Here is a 21,046-nt window from a genome sequence, read left to right on the forward strand (position 1 = left end):
ACCATCATCACCTGGGGATAAGAAACTATGCCAAGACCACGACGGTGACCACTGACACGCCATTCTCGCCCGATCCTCTATGCATGCACCACCACCGGAGGAGAGGAAATGATAGCGTGTGTCGCTGACTTTGTGGGCCCGGCACGATAGGTGTCCAACAAAGTAAGCAGCAGCAGCGAAGACGATTGATCAGTTTAAAACTTTAAATTCAATCCTCTGCTCTACACATGGTATCTTGTCTTGTGTACACGTGCCTGTATTAGAATTTCGAGAAACACATTCGGTCGGTTGATCTGGGGATGGCTTCGCGGGCACGAAACAGGTCCAGAAGTTGCAATAGTCCGATTTGGATTGTGCTAACTTGCTTCATTCAACTTTGACTAGCTATGACCGGGTACACGTATATATGCCAGCATGCACAACCACACTCGCTGCATCCATCCACAGCTCCACCACCCGTACGTACATGTCGCGGCCACCAGCGATGAGCAGCACCAACAAGGGAACCATCAATGGCGCTGCCGGAGCCGGTGGTGCTGGTACGACGGCATCCGCGCCGAGGCCACACTGGAGGAGCAGGGACCCTTCCGCCACCGTCGTCTACGTCGTCCACCCCGACCAGTTCCGCGACGTCGTGCAGCAACTCACCGGCGCAGCGCCCGCCGATACGGCTCCCTCCGAGGCTACTCCCTCTACAGCCGACGCCAATGCGACACTAGCGCGGCGTCGTTGCGATGGTGGTGGAGGTGATGATCGTGGCATTGACGGTACACGGGCGAGGATGACGACGCTGAGGCAGATGATGGACGAGTGCAGCGCCTGGGCCACCGATGACGGCTTCGGCTGCGACGAGAACTCTAAGCCATTCTGAGTTCTTCTAGTTGAACCTTCCGTGCTTGGTTTCTCTCGCCTCCGGCGACGTTTTGGGCTGAGGTAGACCTTAGGTATGTATTTGTGTGAACTTTTTTGTTAAGTATGAACAACATCAGGGTCAAAACCATGTTTAGGAGATCTACAATTTATCAAAATAGAAATAAAGTATGTAAGGAATTCGTTCATCTTTTGATCTGAGGAAAAAAAAAACAAAGTGATGTTCTAAGAACGTGCATTGTTTGAATTCCACCTTAAATTCAGTTTAAAACCCGCGGAACCATGTCCTTTATCTGGAAAAAAAATGAGCTTAAGAGTCATTCACTTAAACAGACTGTACTCAGCTGAAGGAGGAACTTTTTTTAGGCCAGCACTGAGTGTCCCCGGGGGATCAAATCCCCCAATCCCCCGGATCCGCAGCCATCGGATCAAATCGATCTTACCTTCTGGTCCGTTCTGCGCGTGTCTCTCCCTCGTAGAGTCGTAGTCTCTCCTCTAGGGAAAAGGACAACACGACAAGAACAAAACACCGGCAACACCGACGCGCGCCGACCTAGCACCGCCACCGTTGTCCGTCGGAGCTCCGGTGAATCTCGTCGGCTTGCAGCCTCGCCGGCCACGAGCTAGCAACGCTCTCATCGTCCCCTCGTAGCACCTCCAGCGAGCGTGAGTAGCACTTCTGCATGTTGCTCGCTACTATCGATAACATCCTCACCGTTGCTGGCAGCACTTACAGCCATGGCTCGCCCACCGCCGTCGCATCTCATAGCAGCGTCCTAAGCGGCCCGCATCAACACCGATGGACCATGGTAGCAGCCCTGATGTGTCTGGGAAGCAACACCGCCATGCCACGGGAGCAACGCCGTCATCCCCTTGAAGCAACACAGGCCGCCCCTTCTGTAAGCCCGCCAGCTCTTTGTAGCAACTTAAACCTCCCCTTGCAGCAGCTCCGACATCCCCTTATAGCAAGGCCGCGTGGAACTTTACGAGGCACCGAGTGCGAGCACCCACCATCAACACGTGGGAAACCGTCAATCGACGCATGGGGAGCTGGCGAAAATAATTAACAATGCTGACCATCCAGCCCCGCGTCGCTGGCCATGAGGACCCGGTGGATCGGGGATAGAGGCAAACGTGCCAAAAGGGAGATTTGGGCGACCACCCATTACCGGCATCATTTTGGAGAGTGCGTTTTTAAGTGGGCTCCCCAAAAGACCATTTAGAAGGCATTGGGGATGTCTTTTTTTCTTGGGCGTCCCGTTATCAGTCAAGTGATATCATCAAATTTCAGTTGCAACTTATTTTAAAACTCATAACTAGCACGAATTAAGATGCAAATCAAACGGTGTAAGACTTGACTGAACACAAAGTTAGTTATCAGCTAGCTCAGAACTAGTAAATCCCTTTTTTTTTTACCACAAAATGCGAACTAGGGGTTATCTTCAATCAAATTACTCATTATTTTTAAACTACCAAATCCTAATCCCGATGGGATTGGGTAGCTTTAGAAGTCCACCAATTGAAACATTGCCTACAAATTATTTGGAGAACCTTGCACAGAAAAAAACTGACTAGCAGGATCATCGCACGAGCAGTTGATGCGCACACACAACATGGTCACCTGCGGGGAGCAGCCACGGGAGGCACGAACCAGACGGGATGGCCGCCGCCGGCGCGCCTGAAGACCGATTTCCTGGACGGGACTCCAGTCCGGAGATCGTACACCCCGCTCTCGTACCTCAAGCATTCTTCCCCGTCGTGTCCATCTTCATCCATGGCGTCGAACTCCGGCGCGAACGATCTGAGAACGTAGTAGACGCAGTTGGGCTTGAGGCACGGGTACTCCCGCGTCGACACACGCCTCGCGTGGTTGATCCCGACGAGCAGCGCCACCTCGTCGCCGACGTCCTGCAGCGCGCGCCACTCGCCCTGGCGCTCGTCGACGCCGAACACCTTGAAGCGGCGCGTGCGCAGCGCGTTCCCGTCGTCGAAGATGGCCACGGTGCTCACCACCAGAAGGCCGCCGCCGCCGCCGTCGTCGCGCTCGGCGAGGTACCTGGCGCCCTCGTAGTACGCCTGCTGCCGGAACGTCTCGCTGTGGAACTCCACGCACCGCTTGAACTCCCACGTCACGACCGGCCCCGTGACGAGCCGCGGTTTCAGGTTGCGGCGGCCGTCGACTTTCTCCCAGGCCTCGATGGAGCCGTCGCCGCGGGTGAGCGTGTGGAACGCGCCGTTGTGGTGGATGACGTCCGCGTACCGCGTCGACGCGGACGTGCGCACCGACGTCCAGGACTCGTCGCCGGGTCTCGCGAACGCCAGCCCGGAACCGCCGCTGTGGATCACCATCACGGTGAAGCTCTCCGGCTGGTTGCCCGTCGCGGCTAGCGCGGCCTTGTAGAAGAACTCGTCCCGCATGGCCTGGATCGTCACCGTCTCCGGAGGCGATACCTTCTTCCGAGGGCACCGGATGTGGGACCGGTACGCGTGGTTGTCCACGGAGAAACCCGCCGTGCCGTACATGCCGGCGAGGGGCGTGATGAACCCGCAGTCGAAGGACGTGACGGACGGCAGAGGGAGCCTCCTGCCGTCGACGACGGGCTCGAGGAGCGACGCGCCGCACGCCCTGTCCACGACGACGAGCCAGCCGCGGGAGCAGCCGATGACGCGGTGGGGCCGCGCGCCGCCTGCGGTGCCGGCGTCGTCGCTTCCTAGATACGCGGTCTTGACAACTTCGCCGTGGCGGGATGAGAAGTCGACGGCGCTGGCGCCGGGCCGGAGGGACACGAGGTGCAGGGAGTGGCGGTTGAGGCGCGCCCCCGTGGCGCTCGACGCGCGGCGCCAAGGCCTGCAGACGGCGGCGAACGCCGCGCGGTCGCGGTTACGGTCATCCTCGCCGACGCGCCGAGCGATGTCCTCGAGGAGCTCCGGGAAAAGGCTGGACCAGTCGGAGGCGGAGGCGGCGGCGGCGGCGGCGGCGTGGGCACTCATGTTCCTCGAAAAACTAGATCGAGACGAGCGCGGCGCTGGTGGTCTTTGAAAACGAGTCCCGGACCAGTTCTTAATATTCGGTAGGTTACATCTAACGGATGGAAAGGAGCCAAATCGACACTAATTCGGATCTCCAGATTTCTAATTTTAAACGGCTCATTAATCACGTTGCGGCCCAAATCATTTTTCAAAGCGAAGCCCAATTATTCAATCCGTGGTTAGCCCAATAGGGTAATGTACTATCGGAAGCATCGGATTGCTAGGCTCTCCAGCCCTAGAACCCAAATACCCAATAGGTAAGCTTCCTCATCTTCAAAGGAACGACACAAATGACACGGGAAACCTATACACCGACAAGGTCGGTGGCTACCGGCCACAGCCAGGCCCATTTGTGTCTGTTTAACCTTTTTTCTTTTCTGTTTTTTTCCTATTTTCTGTCTTTTTCGGTTTTGTTTATATTTTTTCAGTTTCGAAAATTTTAATTTTAAGAATTTATTTAAATTGAGAAAATGTTTAAATTCAAAAATGTTCAAATTTGAAAACCATTCAAATCTGAAAACCATTCAAATATGAAATTTGTTCAAATTCAAAAATTGTTCTAATATGAAAATCGTTCAGATTCGAAAATTGTTCAAATGTAAAATTTGTTCAAATTCAAAAATATTCAAATTCGGAAATTGTTCATAGAAAAAAAATACATTCTTGTTCAAATTTAAAAATATTCAAATCTGAAAAATGTTCAGATTTTTTATAAAGTGATTTCTTTTTAATTTGAAAAGTTTTCAAATTTTGATAAATGTTCAGATTTTAAACGAAAATATAAACAGAAAAGAAAACATATTTTTTAAAAAATAAAAGAAACAACAGAAAAAAAGAAAAAAAAGGAAAAAACGCATTACCTGATGTTGGGCCGTGGCCCAGCTAGCTACCCGGGACGCGCGGGGGTGTGCGGCATCCTCCATGCGCGTCCGTTTGGATTGGTTGAAATTGTCGAAATTCACCACACGTCCATTTGCACAGGGGTGCCCCCAGCGGCACAACGCATTTTTTTTTGGTTTTGCATTCTTTCAACGTAAACATAATTGACATAGTGAATAAAGGAAAGTAAAAAATATAATACTAAAAGGCGCATGTACCGCCTGCTATCCTAGCCTACACCTCCTCGTCGTTGTCGAGCACGACGATTCCGGTATCTGCGATGGCCAGTTGGCAACCGATGAAACATACGATGGTGCTGTCGGTGGTGGAGGTGGAGGTGGAGCAACCCACGGGTGGAACGCCGGTGGTGGAGGTGGAGCAGCCCACGGGCTGAAGGACGGAGGTGGAGGCGGTGGTGCATGTGGGCCTGAGTTCTGCAGCGCCCATTCTAAGGCCTCTTCCTCCGTGAGGCCTTGCGACATTTTGTCAGTGGTCCACCTACGACACGAGGACGCCAAGCTTCTCGATCTCATCATTGGTCATCGTCGGCGGTAAGTTGAACTTCCGGCCCTCCGCCATGGCCGCCTGCCAGTTGTGGAAGACGCACACGACAAAGTCGTCTGAGTCGTCCTTGGCCTCCTCGTTGTGGTAGGCCAGCGCGTTGTTGTCATCGTCCTGGGAGGCAAAGGAGGGTCCGGCGACTGCCTTGTTCGATGAGGAGGCGGGCGCACATGCGGCGGTGGCCGCTCAAACGGATGTCTCTCGGTTGCCGAGGAAGCCCGCCTTCCTCCTGGGATCCTCCTCGGTCTCGCGAAAGGTGTGCCATTGATTGGAGTCCACGGCGGAGGCATGATCATCGCGGAGGTCCGGCGGCAGGGTACCCCCACCTACGCCGAATCTCGGCCCTCCTCTCTGGCTTGCGATGAGGCACCGGCGGGACAGGGTCCCAGCAGCACCAGAGCCACCAGCCGTCGCTAGGCAGGTTCACGTCCCCCCAGTGGTGGCACGTCACCCAGTTTGCGTGTAGCACCTGCACCATATCGATGGGGAGCGGCACCCTGTTCAGCCGCTGATCCTTCTTCACGCCGTTGTCGGGCGCCTCTAAGTCGTGCTTCTTTCCCCACGGTAATGCGGTGGCGCACGGTGGTGAGGATGGGAGTGGAGGTGTAGGTGGTGTGGGCGATAGCAGGGATGATGCCAGTCGCCTTCTAAAGGCCGGACGCGCGCGAGACACAATACCATTGATGGCGGCGTAGAAGTCCAGCCACCACCCGCCAGGCGTGCAAAAGAGGAAGCGACACCATTAATGGTGAAGTATGTGGCGCAGACGCGGAAGCAAAGACCATCAAAGCGACAACCGCGGAAGCGATGCGCTCGAAACACGCATCTAGGTCGATGTGAGGCGGGCCCGTGGGAAAAGCGAGTGGTCACGCGACTCGACCACGCAGCATCCGCCGAGACGTATTTGTTGGAGATATGCCCAAGAGGCAATAATAAAAGTGGTTATTATATATCTTTGTGTTTATGATAAATGTTTATATACCATGCTATAATTGTATTAACCGAAACATTGAAACATGTGTGTTATGTAAACAACAATGAGTCCCTAGTAAGCCTCTTGTATAACTAGCTTGTTGATTAATAGATGATCATAGTTTCATGATCATGAACATTGGATGTTATTAATAACAAGGTTATGTCATTATGTGAATGATGTAATGGACACACCCAAATTAAGCGTAGCATAAGATCACGTCATTAAGTTATTTGCTATAAGCTTTCGATATATAGTTACCTAGTCCTTTCGACCATGAGATCATGTAAATCACTTATACCGGAAAGGTACTTTGATTACATCAAACGCCACTGCGTAAATGGGTGGTTATAAAGGTGGGATTAAGTATCCGGAAAGTATGAGTTGAGGCATATGGATCAACAGTGGGATTTGTCCATCCCGATGACGGATAGATATACTCTGGGCCCTCTCAGTGGAATGTCGTCTAATTAGCTTGCAAGCATATGAATGGTTCATAAGAGACCACATACCACAGTACGAGTTAAGAGTACTTGTCAGGAGACGAAACAAGGTATAGAGATACCGATGATCAAACCTCGGACAAGTAAAATATCGCGTGACAAAGGGAATCGGTATCGTATGTGAATGGTTCATTCAATCACTAAGTCATCGTTGAATATGTGGGAGCCATTATGGATCTCCAGATCCCGCTATTGGTTATTGGTCGGAGAGAGGTCTCAACCATGTCTACATAGTTCGTGAACCGTAGGGTGACACACTTAAGGTTTGATGTCGTATTAGTAGATCTTGAATATGGAATGGAGTTCGAAGTTTTATTCGGAGTCTCGGATGGGATCCAGGACATCACGAGGAGTTCCGGAATGGTCCGGAGAATAAGATTCATATATAGGAAGTCATTTTATAAGTTTGAAAATGATCCGGTGCATTTATGGAAGGTTCTAGAAGCTTCTAGAAAAGTCTGGAAGAAATCACTATGGAAGGCGGAGTCCCGGAGGGACTCCACCTAGCATGGCCGGCCAACCCTAGGGGTTGGAGTCCCAGGTGGACTCCACCAAAGGTGGCCGGCCACCCCCCCCCCTCATGGAAAGGTGGGAATCCCACCTCAAGTGTGAATCCCACCTTGGGTAGGTTTCCCTACACATGGAAGGTTTTGGGTTTGGGTCTTATTCGAAGACTTGTAGTCCAACACTTGGGGGTTCCACCTATATAATGAGGAGCAAGGAGGGGGGGCCGGCCACACAAAAGCCACCTTGGCTGCACCCCTCAAGTGGCCGGCGCCCCCCTCTCCCAAACCCTAGCCACCCCTCCTCCACCACCTCTCCCGCATACGCTTAGCGAAGTTCCGCCGGAGATCTCCATCGACACCGCCACCACGCTGTCGTGCTGCTAGGATTCCAAGGAGGATCTACTACTTCCACTGCCCGCTGGAACGGGGAGAAGGACGCCATCTTCATCAACACCGAACGTGTGACCGAAGACGGAGGTGCTGCCCGATTGTGGCACCGTCAAGATCTTCTACGCGCTTTTGAAAGCGGCAAGTGATCATCTTCTGCAACAACGAGGTCTAATCTCGTAGGCTTTGGAAATCTTCAAGGGTTAGTCTGGTTCATCCCCTCGTTGCTACCGTCTTCTAGATTGCATCTTGGCTTGGATTGCGTTCTCGCGGTAGGAAATTTTTTGTTTTCTATGCTACGAATCCCTACAGTGGTATCAGAGCCGTGTCTATGCATAGATTGGTTGCACGAGTAGAACACAATTGTTTTGTGGGCGTTGATTCTTTGTTGTCTTTAGTTTGAGTACTTTGCATCTTTGTGGCATAGTTGGATGAAGCGGCTCGGGCTAACTTTACATGACCGCGTTCATGAGATTTGCTCCATGCTCGACATGCAACTTGTATTGCATAAGTGGCTTTGCGGGTGTCTGTCTCTCCTACTATAGTGAAGATTCAATTTACTCTTCTATTGAAAACACTAGTATCACATGTGTGGTTCATGTTCGTAGGTAGATTAGATCTAACTCGAAAACCGTAAACCACGTAAAATATGCAAACCAAATTAGAGAAGTCTAACTTGTTTTTGCAGGGTTTGGTGATGTGATATGGCCATAATGCGATGATGAATATGTATGAGATGATCATTATTGTATTGTGGCAACCGGCAGGAGCCTTATGGTTGTCTTTAAATTTCATGTTGAGTAGTATTTTAAAGAAGTTGTAATAGTTGCTACATGGGAGAACAATCATGAAGACGACGCCATTGACCTTGATGCTACGCCGACGATGATGGAGATCATGTCCGTGCTTTGGAGATGAAGATCAAAGGCGCAAAGACAAAGGGGCCATATCATATCACATATGAATTGCATGTGATGTTAATCCTTTTAATGCATCTTATTTTGCTTAGATCGCGACGGTAGCATTATAAGATGATCCCTCTCAATAAAATATCAAGATAATAAAGTGTTCATCCTTAGTAGCACCGTTGCCAAGACTTGTCGTTTCGAAGCATCTCGTGATGATCGGGTGTGATAGATTCAACAAGTGCATACAACGAGTGCAAGCCAGTTTTTGCACATGCGGATACTAAGGTTGCCTTGACGAGCCTAGCATGTACAGACATGGTCTCGGAACACGTGATACCGAAAGGTAGAGCATGAATCATATGATTGATATGATGAACACTTTGAGTGTTCGCCATTGAAGTTACATCTTGTCTCGTGATGATCGGACTTGGTGTGGTGGATTTGGTTCGTGTGATCACTAAGACAATTCGAGGGATATTGTTTTGAGTGGGAGTTCACCTAGATTTTTAATTTTGTTGAATTAAAATTTGAACTAAATTTGTCATAAACTTAGTCTAAACTATTGCAAATATATGTTGTAGATTATGGCGTCCCCATCAATCAATTTTAACCAGTTCCTAGAGAAAGAAAAGCTTAAGAGCAATGGTAGCAACTTCACCGACTGGTTCCGTCATGTGAGGATTTTCCTCGCTGGTGGAAACCTGCAATATGTGCTCGAAGCACCGCTAGGTGACCCTCCTGCAGAAACTGAAATCGATGAAGTAAAGAATGTTTACGAGAGTCGGAAAACTCGGTACTCTCAAGTTCAGTGTGCCATCCTATGCAGTCTGGAAGCCGATCTTCAAAAACGTTTTGAGCACCACGATCCTCATGAGTTGGTCAATCAGCTGAAAGCTATCTTTGAAACTCATGCGGTCGTGGAATGCTATGAAGCATCGAAACACTTCTTCAGTTGCATGATGGAAGAGGGCAGTGATACGTCTCCGACGTATCGATAATTTCTTATGTTCCATGCCACATTATTGATGTTATCTACATGTTTTATGCACACTTTATGTCATATTCGTGCATTTTCTGGAACTAACCTATTAACAAGATGCCGAAGTGCTAGTTGCTGTTTTCTGCTGTTTTTGGTTTCAGAAATCCTAGTAAGGAAATATTCTCGGAATTGGACGAAATCAAAGCCCAGGGGCCTATTTTCTCACGAAGCTTCCAGAAGTCCGAAGGAGAGACGAAGAGGGGCCACGGAGGGGCCACACCCTAGGCGGCGCGGCCCCCCCTTGGCCGCGCGGCCCCGTGGTGTGGGGCCCCGTGCCGCCTCTGACCTGCCCTTCCGCCTATAAAAAGTCTCCGTGACGAAACCCCCGCATCGAGAGCCACGATACGGAAAACCTTCAGAGACGCCGCCGCCGCCGATCCCATCTCGGGGATCCAGAGATCGCCTCCGCACCCTGCCGGAGAGGGGAATCATCTCCCGGAGGACTCTACGCCGCCATGGTCGCCTCCGGTGTGATGTGTGAGTAGTCTACCCCTGGACTATGGGTCCATAGCAGTAGCTAGATGGTTGTCTTCTCCCCATTGTGCTATCATTGTCGGATCTTGTGAGCTGCCTAACATGATCAAGATCATCTATCTGTAATTCTATATGTTGCGTTTGTTGGGATCCGATGAATAGAGAATACTTGTTATGTTGATTATCAAAGTTATATCTATGTGTTGTTTATGATCTTGCATGCTCTCCGTTATTATTAGATGCTCGTGCAAAGTTGATGCTAGTAACTCCAAGAGGGAGTATTTATGCTCGATAGTGGGTTCATGTCTCCGTGAATCTGGAGGGGTGACAAGAACCTCTAAGGTTATGGATGTGCTGTTGCCACTAGGGATAAAACATTAGTGCTATGTTCAAGGATGTAGTCACTAGTTACATTACGCGCAATACTTAATGCAATTGTCTGTTGTTAGAAACTTAATACGTGAGTGGTTTCGGATGATAACCTCAAGGTGGACTTTTTAGGCATAGATGCAGTTGGATGACGGTCTATGTACTTTGTCGTAATGCCCAATTAAATCTCACTATACTCATCATGATATGTATGTGCATGGTCATGCTCTCTTTATTTGTCAATTGCCCAACTGTAATTTGTTCACCCAACATGCTGTTCGTCTTATGGGAGAGACACCTCTAGTGACCTGTGGACCCCGGTCCAATTCTCTTTACTGAAATACAATCTACTGCAATACTTGTTCTACTGTTTTCTGCAAACAATCATCTTCCACACAATACGGTTAACTCTTTGTTACAGCAAGCCGGTGAGATTGACAACCTCACTGTTTCGTTGGGGCAAAGTACTTTGGTTGTGTTGTGCAGGTTCCACGTTGGCGCTGGAATCACTGGTGTTGCGCCGCACTACATCTCGCCGCCATCAACCTTCAACGTGCTTCTTGACTCCTACTGGTCCGATTAAACCTTGGTTTCTTACTGAGGGAAACTTGCCGCTGTGCGCATCACACCTTCCTCTTGGGGTTCCCAACGGACGTGCCAACCACACGCATCAAGCAAATTTCTGGCGCCGTTGCCGGGGAGATCAAGACACGCTGCAAGGGGAGTCTCCACTTCTCAATCTCTTTACTTTGTTTTTGTCTTGCTTAGTTTTATTTACTACTTTGTTTGCTGCACTAAATCAAAATACAAAAAAATTAGTTGCTAGTTTTACTTTATTTGCTATCTTGTTTGCTATATCTAAAACACAAAAAAAATTTAGTTTACTTGCATTTACTTTATCTAGTTTGCTTTATTTACTGTTGCTAAAATGGCCAACGCTGAAAACACTAAGTTGTGTGACTTCACAACCACAAATAATAATGATTTATTATGCACACCTATTGCTCCACCTGCTACTACAGCAGAATTCTTTGAAATTAAACCTGCTTTACTGAATCTTGGTATGCGAGAGCAATTTTCAGTATTAGTTCTGATGATGCTGCTGCCCATCTTAATAATTTTGTTGAATTATGTGAAATGCAAAAATATAAAGATGTAGATGGTGATATTATTAAACTAAAATTGTTCCCTTTCTCATTAAGAGGAAGAGCTAAAGATTGGTTGCTATCTCTGCCTAAGAATAGTATTGATTCATGGACTAAATGCAAGGATGCTTTTATTGGTAGATATTATCCCCCTGCTAAAATTATATCTTTGAGGAGTAGCATAATGAATTTTAAACAATTAGATACTGAACATGTTGCTCAAGCTTGGGAAAGAATGAAATCTTTGGTTAAAAATTGCCCAACCCATGGACTGACTACTTGGATGATCATCCAAACCTTCTATGCAGGACTAAATTTTTCTTCGCGGAATTTATTGGATTCAGCTGCTAGAGGTACCTTTATGTCCATCACTCTTGGTGAAGCAACAAAGCTTCTTGATAATATGATGATCAATTACTCTGAATGGCACACGGAAAGAGCTCCACAAGGTAAGAAGGTAAATTCTGTCGAAGAAACCTCTTCCTTGAGTGATAAGATTGATGCTATTATGTCTATGCTTGTGAATGATAGGACTAATATTGATCCTAATAATGTTCCATTAGCTTTATTGGTTGCACAAGAAGAACATGTTGATGTAAACTTCATTAAAAATAATAATTTCAACAACAATGCTTACCGGAACAATTCTAGTAACAACTATAGACCATATCCTTATAATAATGGCAACGGCTATGGTAATTCTTATGGTAATTCTTACAACAATAATAGGAGTTCACCCCCTGGACTTGAAGCCATGCTTAAAGAATTTATTAGTACACAAACTGCTTTTAACAAATCTGTTGAAGAAAAGCTTGGGAAAATTGATATACTTGCTTCTAAAGTCGATAGTCTTGCTGCTGATGTTGATCTTTTAAAATCAAAAGTTTTGCCTAATGAGAATCATCATAATAAAATTGTTACTACAGCAAATGCCATTCAAGTTAGAATTAATGAGAATATAAGATTAATGGCTGAACTGCGTGCTAGGTGGGATAGAGAAGAAAATGAAAAAACTAGCTAAAGAAAAGAATATAGCTAAAGTTTGGACTATTACCACCACTAGTAATGCTAATGCTACACATGTTGCTGCACCTCCTACTCATACTAATAAAAGAATTGGTGTTAGCAATGTTTTCACTTCTAATGCAAAGCGCGAAAAAAACTCGCTAAACTGCTAAATCATTAAATCGCCTTTGATAAAGTCGCTGAAATTTTTTCCAACATTGGGGATGATGATCCCATTGCTTTAGATTATAATGGTTTGAATTTTGATGATTGCAACATCTCTGAAGTTATAAAGTTCTTGCAAAAACTTGCTAAAAGTCCTAATGCTAGTGCTATAAATTTGGCTTTTACACATCATATTACAAATGCTCTTATAAAAGCTAGAGAAGAGAAACTAGAGCGCGAAGCCTCTATTCCTAAAAAGCTAGAGGATGGTTGGGAGCCCATCATTAAGATGAAGGTTAAAGATTTTGATTGTAATGCTTTATGTGATCTTGGTGCAAGTATTTCTGTTATGCCTAAGAAAATTTATAATATGCTTGACTTGCCACCGCTGAAAAATTGTTATTTGGATGTTAATCTTGCTGATCATTCTACAAAGAAACCTTTGGGTAAAGTTGATAATGTTCGCATTACCGTTAACAATAACCTTGTTCCCGTTGATTTTGTTGTCTTGGATATTGAATGCAATGCATCTTGTCCCATTATATTGGGAAGACCTTTTCTTCGAACTGTTGGTGCTGTTATTGATATGAAGGAAGGTAATATAAAATATCAATTTCCTCTCAAGAAAGGTATGGAACACTTCCCTAGAAAGAGAATGAAGGTACCTTTTGATTCCATTATGAGAACAAATTATGATGTTGACACTTCGTCTCTTGATAATACTTGATACACACTTTCTGCGCCTAGCTGAAAGGCGTTAAAGAAAAGCGCTTATGGGAGACAACCCATGTTTTTACCTACAGTACTTTGTTTTTATTTTGTGTCTTGGAAGTTGTTTACTACTGTAGCAACCTCTCCTTATCTTAGTTTTGTGTTTTGTTGTGCCAAGTTAAGCCGTTGATAGAAAAGTAAGTACTAGATTTGGATTACTGCACAGTTCCAGATTTCTTTGCTGTCACGAATCTGAGTCCACCTCCCTGTAGGTAGCTCAGAAAATTAAGCCAATTTACGTGCATGATCCTCAGATATGTACGCAACTTTCATTCAATTTGAGCATTTTCATTTGAGCAAGTCTGGTGCCATTTTAAAATTCGTCAATACGAACTGTTCTGTTTTGACAGATTCTGCCTTTTATTTCGCATTGCCTCTTTCGCTATGTTGGATGAATTTCTTTGATCCATTAATGTCCAGTAGCATTATGCAATGTCCAGAAGTGTTAAGAATGATTGTGTCACCTCTGAATATGTCAATTTATATTGTGCACTAACCCTCTAATGAGTTGTTTCGAGTTTGGTGTGGAGGAAGTTTTCAAGGATCAAGAGAGGAGTATGATGCAACATGATCAAGGAGAGTGAAAGCTCTAAGCTTGGGGATGCACCCGGTGGTTCACCCCTACATATATCAAGAAGACTCAAGCGTCTAAGCTTGGGGATGCCCAAGGCATCCCCTTCTTCATCGACAACATTATCAGGTTCCTCCCCTGAAACTATATTTTTATTCCATCACATCTTATGTGCTTTTTCTTGGAGCGTCGGTTTGTTTTTGTTTTTTGTTTTGTTTGAATAAAATGGATCCTAGCATTCACTTTATGGGAGAGAGACACGCTCCGCTGTAGCATATGGACAAGTATGTCCTTGGTTTCTACTCATAGTATTCATGGCGAAGTTTCTCCTTCGTTAAATTGTTATATGGTTGGAATTGGAAAATGATACATGTAGTAATTGCTATAAATGTCTTGGGTAATGTGATACTTGGCAATTGTTGTGCTCATGATTAAGCTCTTGCATCATATGCTTTGCACCCATTAATGAAGAAATACATAGAGCATGCTAAAATTTGGTTTGCATATTTGGTTTCTCTAAGGTCTAGATAATTTCTAGTATTGAGTTTGAACAACAAGGAAGACGGTGTAGAGTCTTATAATGTTTTCAATATGTCTTTTATGTGAGTTTTGCTGCACCGGTTCATCCTTGTGTTTGTTTCAAATAAGCCTTGCTAGCCTAAACCTTGTATCGAGAGGGAATACTTCTCATGCATCCAAAATACTTGAGCCAACCACTATGCCATTTGTGTCCACCATACCTACCTACTACATGGTATTTTCCGCCATTCCAAAGTAAATTGCTTGAGTGCTACCTTTAAAATTCCATCATTCACCTTTGCAATATATAGCTCATGGGACAAATAGCTTAAAAACTATTGTGGTATTGAATATGTAATTATGCACTTTATCTCTTATTAAGTTGCTTGTTGTGCGATAACCATGTTCACTGGGGACGCCATCAACTTTTCATTGTTGAATTTCATGTGAGTTGCTATGCATGTCCGTCTTGTCTGAAGTAAGAGAGATCTACCACCATATGGTTAAGCATGCATATGTTAGAGAAGAACATTGGGCCGCTAACTAAAGCCATGCTCCATGGTGGAAGTTTCAGTTTTGGACAACAATCCTCAAATCTCAAATGAGAAAATTATTAATTGTTGGTATATGCTTATGCATAAAAGAGGAGTCCATTATCTGTTGTCTATGTTGTCCCGGTATGGATGTCTAAGTTGAAGAATAATCAATAGCGAGAAATCCAATGCGAGCTTTCTCCTTAGACCTTTGTACAAAGCGGCATAGAGGTACCCCTTTGTGACACTTGGTAAAAACAATGCATTGTGATGATCCGGTAGTCCAAGCTAATTAGGACAAGGTGCGGGCACTATTAGTACGCTATGCATGAGGCTTGCAACTTATAAGATATAATTTACATGATGCATATGCTTTATTACTACCGTTGACAAAATTGTTTCATGTTTTCAAAATCAAAGCTCTAGCACAAATATAGTAATCGATGCTTTTCCTCTATGGAGGACTATTCTTTTACTTTCAATGTTGAGTCAGTTCACCTATCTCTCTCCACCTCAAGAAGCAAACACTTGTGTGAACTGTGCATTGATTCCTACATATTTGCTTATTGCACTTATTATATTACTCTATGTTGACAATATCCATGAGATATACATGTTACAAGTTGAAAGCAACCGCTGAAACTTAATCTTCTTTTGTGTTGCTTCAATGCCTTTACTTTGAATTATTGCTTTATGAGTTAACTCTTATGCAAGACTTATTGATGCTTGTCTTGAAGTGCTATTCATGAAAAGTCTTTGCTATATGATTCACTTGTTTACTCATGTCATATACATTGTTTCGATCGCTGCATTCACTACATATGCTTTACAAATAGTATGATCAAGATTATGATGGCATGTCACTCCAGAAATTATCTCGTGTTATCGTTTTACCCGCTCGGACGAGTAACTAAGCTTGGGGATGCTGATACGTCTCTGACGTATCGATAATTTCTTATGTTCCATGCCACATTATTGATGTTATCTACATGTTTTATGCACACTTTATGTCATATTCGTGCATTTTCTGGAACTAACCTATTATCAAGATGCCGAAGTGCCGATTCTTGTTTTCTGCTGTTTTTGGTTTCAGAAATCCTAGTAAGGAAATATTCTCGGAATTGACGAAATCAAAGCCTGTGGGCCTATTTTCTCACGACGCTTCCAGAAGTCCGAAGGAGAGACGAAGAGGGGCCACGGAGGGGCCACACCCTAGGGCGGCGCGGCCCCCCCCTTGGCCGCGCGGCCCTGTGGTGTGGGGCCCCCGTGCCGCCTCTTGACCTGCCCTTCCGCCTATAAAAAGTCTCCATGACGAAACCCCCAGTACCGAGAGCCACGATACGGAAAACCTTCCAGAGACGCCGCCGCCGCCGATCCCATCTCGGGGGATCCAGGAGATCGCCTCCGGCACCCTGCCGGAGAGGGGAATCATCTCCCGGAGGACTCTACGCCACCATGGTCGCCTCCGGTGTGATGTGTGAGTAGTCTACCCCTGGACTATTGGTCCATAGCAGTAGCTAGATGGTTGTCTTCTCCCCATTGTGCTATCATTGTCGATCTTGTGAGCTGCCTAACATGATCAAGATCATCTATCTGTAATTCTATATGTTGCGTTTGTTGGGATCCGATGAATAGAGAATACTTGTTATGTTGATTATCAAAGTTATATCTATGTGTTGTTTATGATCTTGCATGCTCTCCGTTATTAGTAGATGCTCTGGCCAAGTTGATGCTAGTAACTCCAAGAGGGAGTATTTATGCTCGATAGTGGGTTCATGTCTCCGTGAATCTGGAGGGGTGACAAGAACCTCTAAGGTTATGGATGTGCTGTTGCCACTAGGGATAAAACATTAGTGCTATGTTCAAGGATGTAGTCACTAGTTACATTACGCGCAATACTTAATGCAATTGTCTGTTGTTAGCAACTTAATACTGGAGGGGGTTCGGATGATAACCTGAAGGTGGACTTTTTAGGCATAGATGCAGTTGGATGACGGTCTATGTACTTTGTCGTAATGCCCAATTAAATCTCACTATACTCATCATGATATGTATGTGCATGGTCATGCTCTCTTTATTTGTCAATTGCCCAACTGTAATTTGTTCACCCAACATGCTGTTCGTCTTATGGGAGAGACACCTCTAGTGAACTGTGGACCCCGGTCCAATTCTCTTTATCAAATACACCCATCTGCAATACTTGTTCTATCGTTTTCGCAAACAATCATCTTCCACACAATACGGTTAACTCTTTGTTACAGCAAGCCGGTGAGATTGACAACCTCACTGTTTCGTTGGGGCAAAGTACTTTGGTTGTGTTGTGCAGGTTCCACGTTGGCGCCGGAATCACTGGTGTTGCGCCGCACTACATCTCGCCGCCATCAACCTTCAACGTGCTTCTTGACTCCTACTGGTCCGATTAAACCTTGGTTTCTTACTGAGGGAAACTTGCCGCTGTGCGCATCACACCTTCCTCTTGGGGTTCCCAACGGACGTGCCAACCACACGCATCAGGCAGCTCCGTTAGTGAGCACATGCTCATCATGACTGGGCATGCGAAGAAACTCAGTGACTTGGGAATAGTGATTTCTAACAGACTGGGGATTAATCGTGTCCTTCAATCACTGCCACCTAGTTACAAGAACTTTGTGATGAACTACAATATGCAGAACATGAACAAAGAGTTACCTGAACTCTTCGCCATGCTGAAATCTGCTGAGATTGACATCAAGAAGGAGCACCAAGTGTTGATGGTCAACAAGACCACCAAGTTTCAAGAAACAGGGCAAGTCTAAAGGCAAATTCAAGAAGGGTGGCAAGAAAGCAGCCGCGCCTCCTGTGAAACCTAAGACTGGCCCTAAGCCTGATGCTGAGTGCTATTACTTCAAGGAGAAGGGACACTGGAAGCGTAATTGCTCCAAGTATTTGGCTGATCTGAAGAGCGGCCTTGTCAAGAAGAAGAAAGTTATATCTGATATACATGTTATAGATGCTTATCTTACTGGTTCTCGTACTAGTACCTGGGTATTTGATACTGGTTCGGTTGCTCATATTTGTAACTCGAAACAGGAACTACGGAATAGACGAAGACTATTGAAGGATCAAGTGACGATGCACGTTGGAAATGGATCCAAGGTCGATGTGATCGCTGTCGGCACACTCCCTCTACATCTACCTTCGGGATTAGTTTTAAACCTCAATAATTGTTTTTTTGTACCTGCGTTGAGCATGAACATTATATCTGGATCTTGATTAATGCAAGACGGTTATTCATTCAAGTCTGAGAATAATGGTTGTTCTATTTTTATGAATAATATCTTTTATGGTCAAGCACCTGAGAAGAATGGTTTATTTCTATTAAATCTCGATATTAGTGATACACATGTTCATAACATTGATGCTAAGCGAATTAAATTGAATGATAATTCTACTTATATGTGGCACTGTCGTCTTGGTCATATTGTAGTGAAACGCATGAAGAAACTCCATACTGATGGATTACTTGAATCACTTGACTTTGAGTCACTTGATAGATGCGAAGCATGTCTAATGGGAAAAATGACTAAGACTCCATTTTCTGGTATTATGGAGCGAGCTACAGACTTATTGGAAATCATACATACCGATATGTGCGGACCAATGAGTGTAGCCTCGCGCGGTGGTTATCGTTATGTTCTAACCTTCACAGATGATCTGAGTAGATATGGGTATATCTATTTCATGAAACATAAATCCGAAACTTTCGAGAAATTTAAGGAATTCCAAAGTGAAGTAGAAAATCAACGTAAAAAGAAGATTAAATTTCTACGATCTGATCGCGGAGGTGAATATCTGAGTTATGATTTTAGCATGCATTTAAAGAAATGCGGAATACTTTCACAATTGACACCGCCGGGAACACCACAACGAAACGGGGTGTCTAAACGTCGTAATCGAACTCTCTTAGATATGGTTCGTTCTATGATGTCTCTTACTGATTTGCCGTTATCATTTTGGAGTTATGCATTAGAGATAGCTGCATTCACTTTAAATAGGGCACCATCTAAATCCGTTGAAACGACACCGTATGAATTATGGTTTAATAAGAAACCTAAGCTGTCGTTCCTTAAAGTTTGGGGTTGCGAAGCCTATGTAAAAAAGTTACAACCGGACAAGCTAGAACCCAAAGCGGAGAAATGCGTCTTCATAGGATACCCTAAGGAAACTATGGGGTACACTTTCGAACACAGATCCGAAGGCAAAATCTTTGTTGCTAAGAACGGAACCTTTCTTGAGAAAGAATTTCTCAATAAAGAAGTGACTGGAAGAAAAGTAGAACTCGACGAGATTACTGAATCTTATCTCATTGATCAGAGTAGCGCAGTACCGGAAGTTTTTCCTGTGCCGCCTGCACCGGTAACAGAGGAAGCTAATGATAATGATCATGAAACTTCGAACGAGATAGCTACTGAACCTCGCAGATCGACAAGGGAACGTGCCACTCCTGATTGGTATGATCCTTGTCTAAATGTCATGATTGTGGACAACAATGATGAAGACCCTACGACGTATGAAGAAGCGATGATGAGCCCAGATTCCAACAAATGGCAAGAAGCCATGAAATCTGAAATGGGATCCATGTATGATAACAAAGTGTGGACTTTGGTAGACTTACCTGATAGCCGCAAGGCTGTCGAGAATAAATGGATCTTCAAAAGAAAAACAGATGTTGATGGTAATATTACTGTCTATTAAGCTCGACTTGTCGCAAAGGGTTTCCGACAAATTCAAGGTGTTGACTACGATGAGACTTTCTCACCTGTAGCGAAGCTAAAGTCTGTGAGGATTTTGTTAGCAATAGCTGCATTTTTCGATTATGAGATTTGGCAGATGGATGTCCAAACGGCGTTCCTTAATGGAGACATTGAGGAAGAGTTGTATATGGTACAACCCAAAGGTTTTGTCGATCCTAAAAATGCTGACAAGGTGTGTAAACTTCAGCGTTCAATTTATGGACTGATGCAAGCATCCAGAAGTTGGAACCGACGCTTTGATAAGGTGATCAAAGACTTCGGGTTTATAGAGTGTCATGGAGAGGTCTGTATTTACAAGAAAGTGAGTGGGAGCTCTGTAGCATTCCTGATATTAAATGTAGATGACATATTATTCATGATTGGGAATGATATAGAACTATTAAGCAGTGTAAAAGGTTATTTGAATAATAGTTTTTCAATGAAAGACCTTGGTGAAGCATTGATACGTCCAATTTGCATCACTATTTTATATCATAATTTGCTGTTATTCATTGATATATTTCATATTTGGAGATGATACTTATGTTATTTCATCTATTTTGCATGATTCATGATTATTGGAGGATCGCGCACCGGAGTCAGGATTCTGCTGGAAAAAGCGCCGTCAGAATGCAATATTTTCGGAAGATCAACAATTGACAAAAGTTATATGAAAAATCCTATTTTTCCAGAAGATGACGAGAGCCAGAAGGAGGAGCCGAGGAGGGCCACCATGGGCCCCCATCACAGGCCGGCGTGGGCCCTGCCCTGGCCACGCCGCCATGTGGGGAGGGGGCCCACAGCCCCCTCTGGCCTCCTCTCCTTCGCGTATTTCTTCGTCCCGAAAACCTAAGTTCCAGGGAATAAGTCGCGAAGAGTCACAGCCGCCTCTGCGAGGCGGAGAACACCAGAGAGAAAAGAGCTCTCCGGCAGGCTGAGATCCGCCGGGGAAATTCCCTCCCGGAGGGGGAAATCGACGCTATCGTCACCGTCATCGAGCTGGACATCATCTCCATCACCATCATCATCATCTCCATCATCATCACCGCCGTCTCCACCGCTGCAC

General features: G+C 45.4%; 1 protein-coding gene across 1 annotated transcript; it reads right to left on the reverse strand.

Moving 5' to 3' along the window:
* Positions 1 to 2,291: 2,291 nt before the first annotated feature.
* On the reverse strand, positions 2,292 to 3,861 carry LOC127340375 (uncharacterized). Its single transcript, XM_051366135.2, has one exon. It carries the CDS (start codon positions 3,859 to 3,861, stop codon positions 2,488 to 2,490), a length of 1,374 nt encoding a protein of 457 aa, XP_051222095.1. The 3' UTR covers positions 2,292 to 2,487.
* Between the last annotated feature and the right edge of the window lie 17,185 nt (positions 3,862 to 21,046).

This window comes from Lolium perenne, chromosome 3 (assembly GCF_019359855.2).
Source record: "Lolium perenne isolate Kyuss_39 chromosome 3, Kyuss_2.0, whole genome shotgun sequence".
In the NCBI taxonomy this organism is placed as follows: Eukaryota; Viridiplantae; Streptophyta; class Magnoliopsida; order Poales; family Poaceae; genus Lolium; species Lolium perenne.

Coding starts and splice junctions, on each gene's coding strand:
- LOC127340375 (XM_051366135.2), bottom strand. CDS start 3,861: ATGAGTGCCCACGCCGCCGCCGCCGCCGCCGCCTCCGCCTCCGACTGG.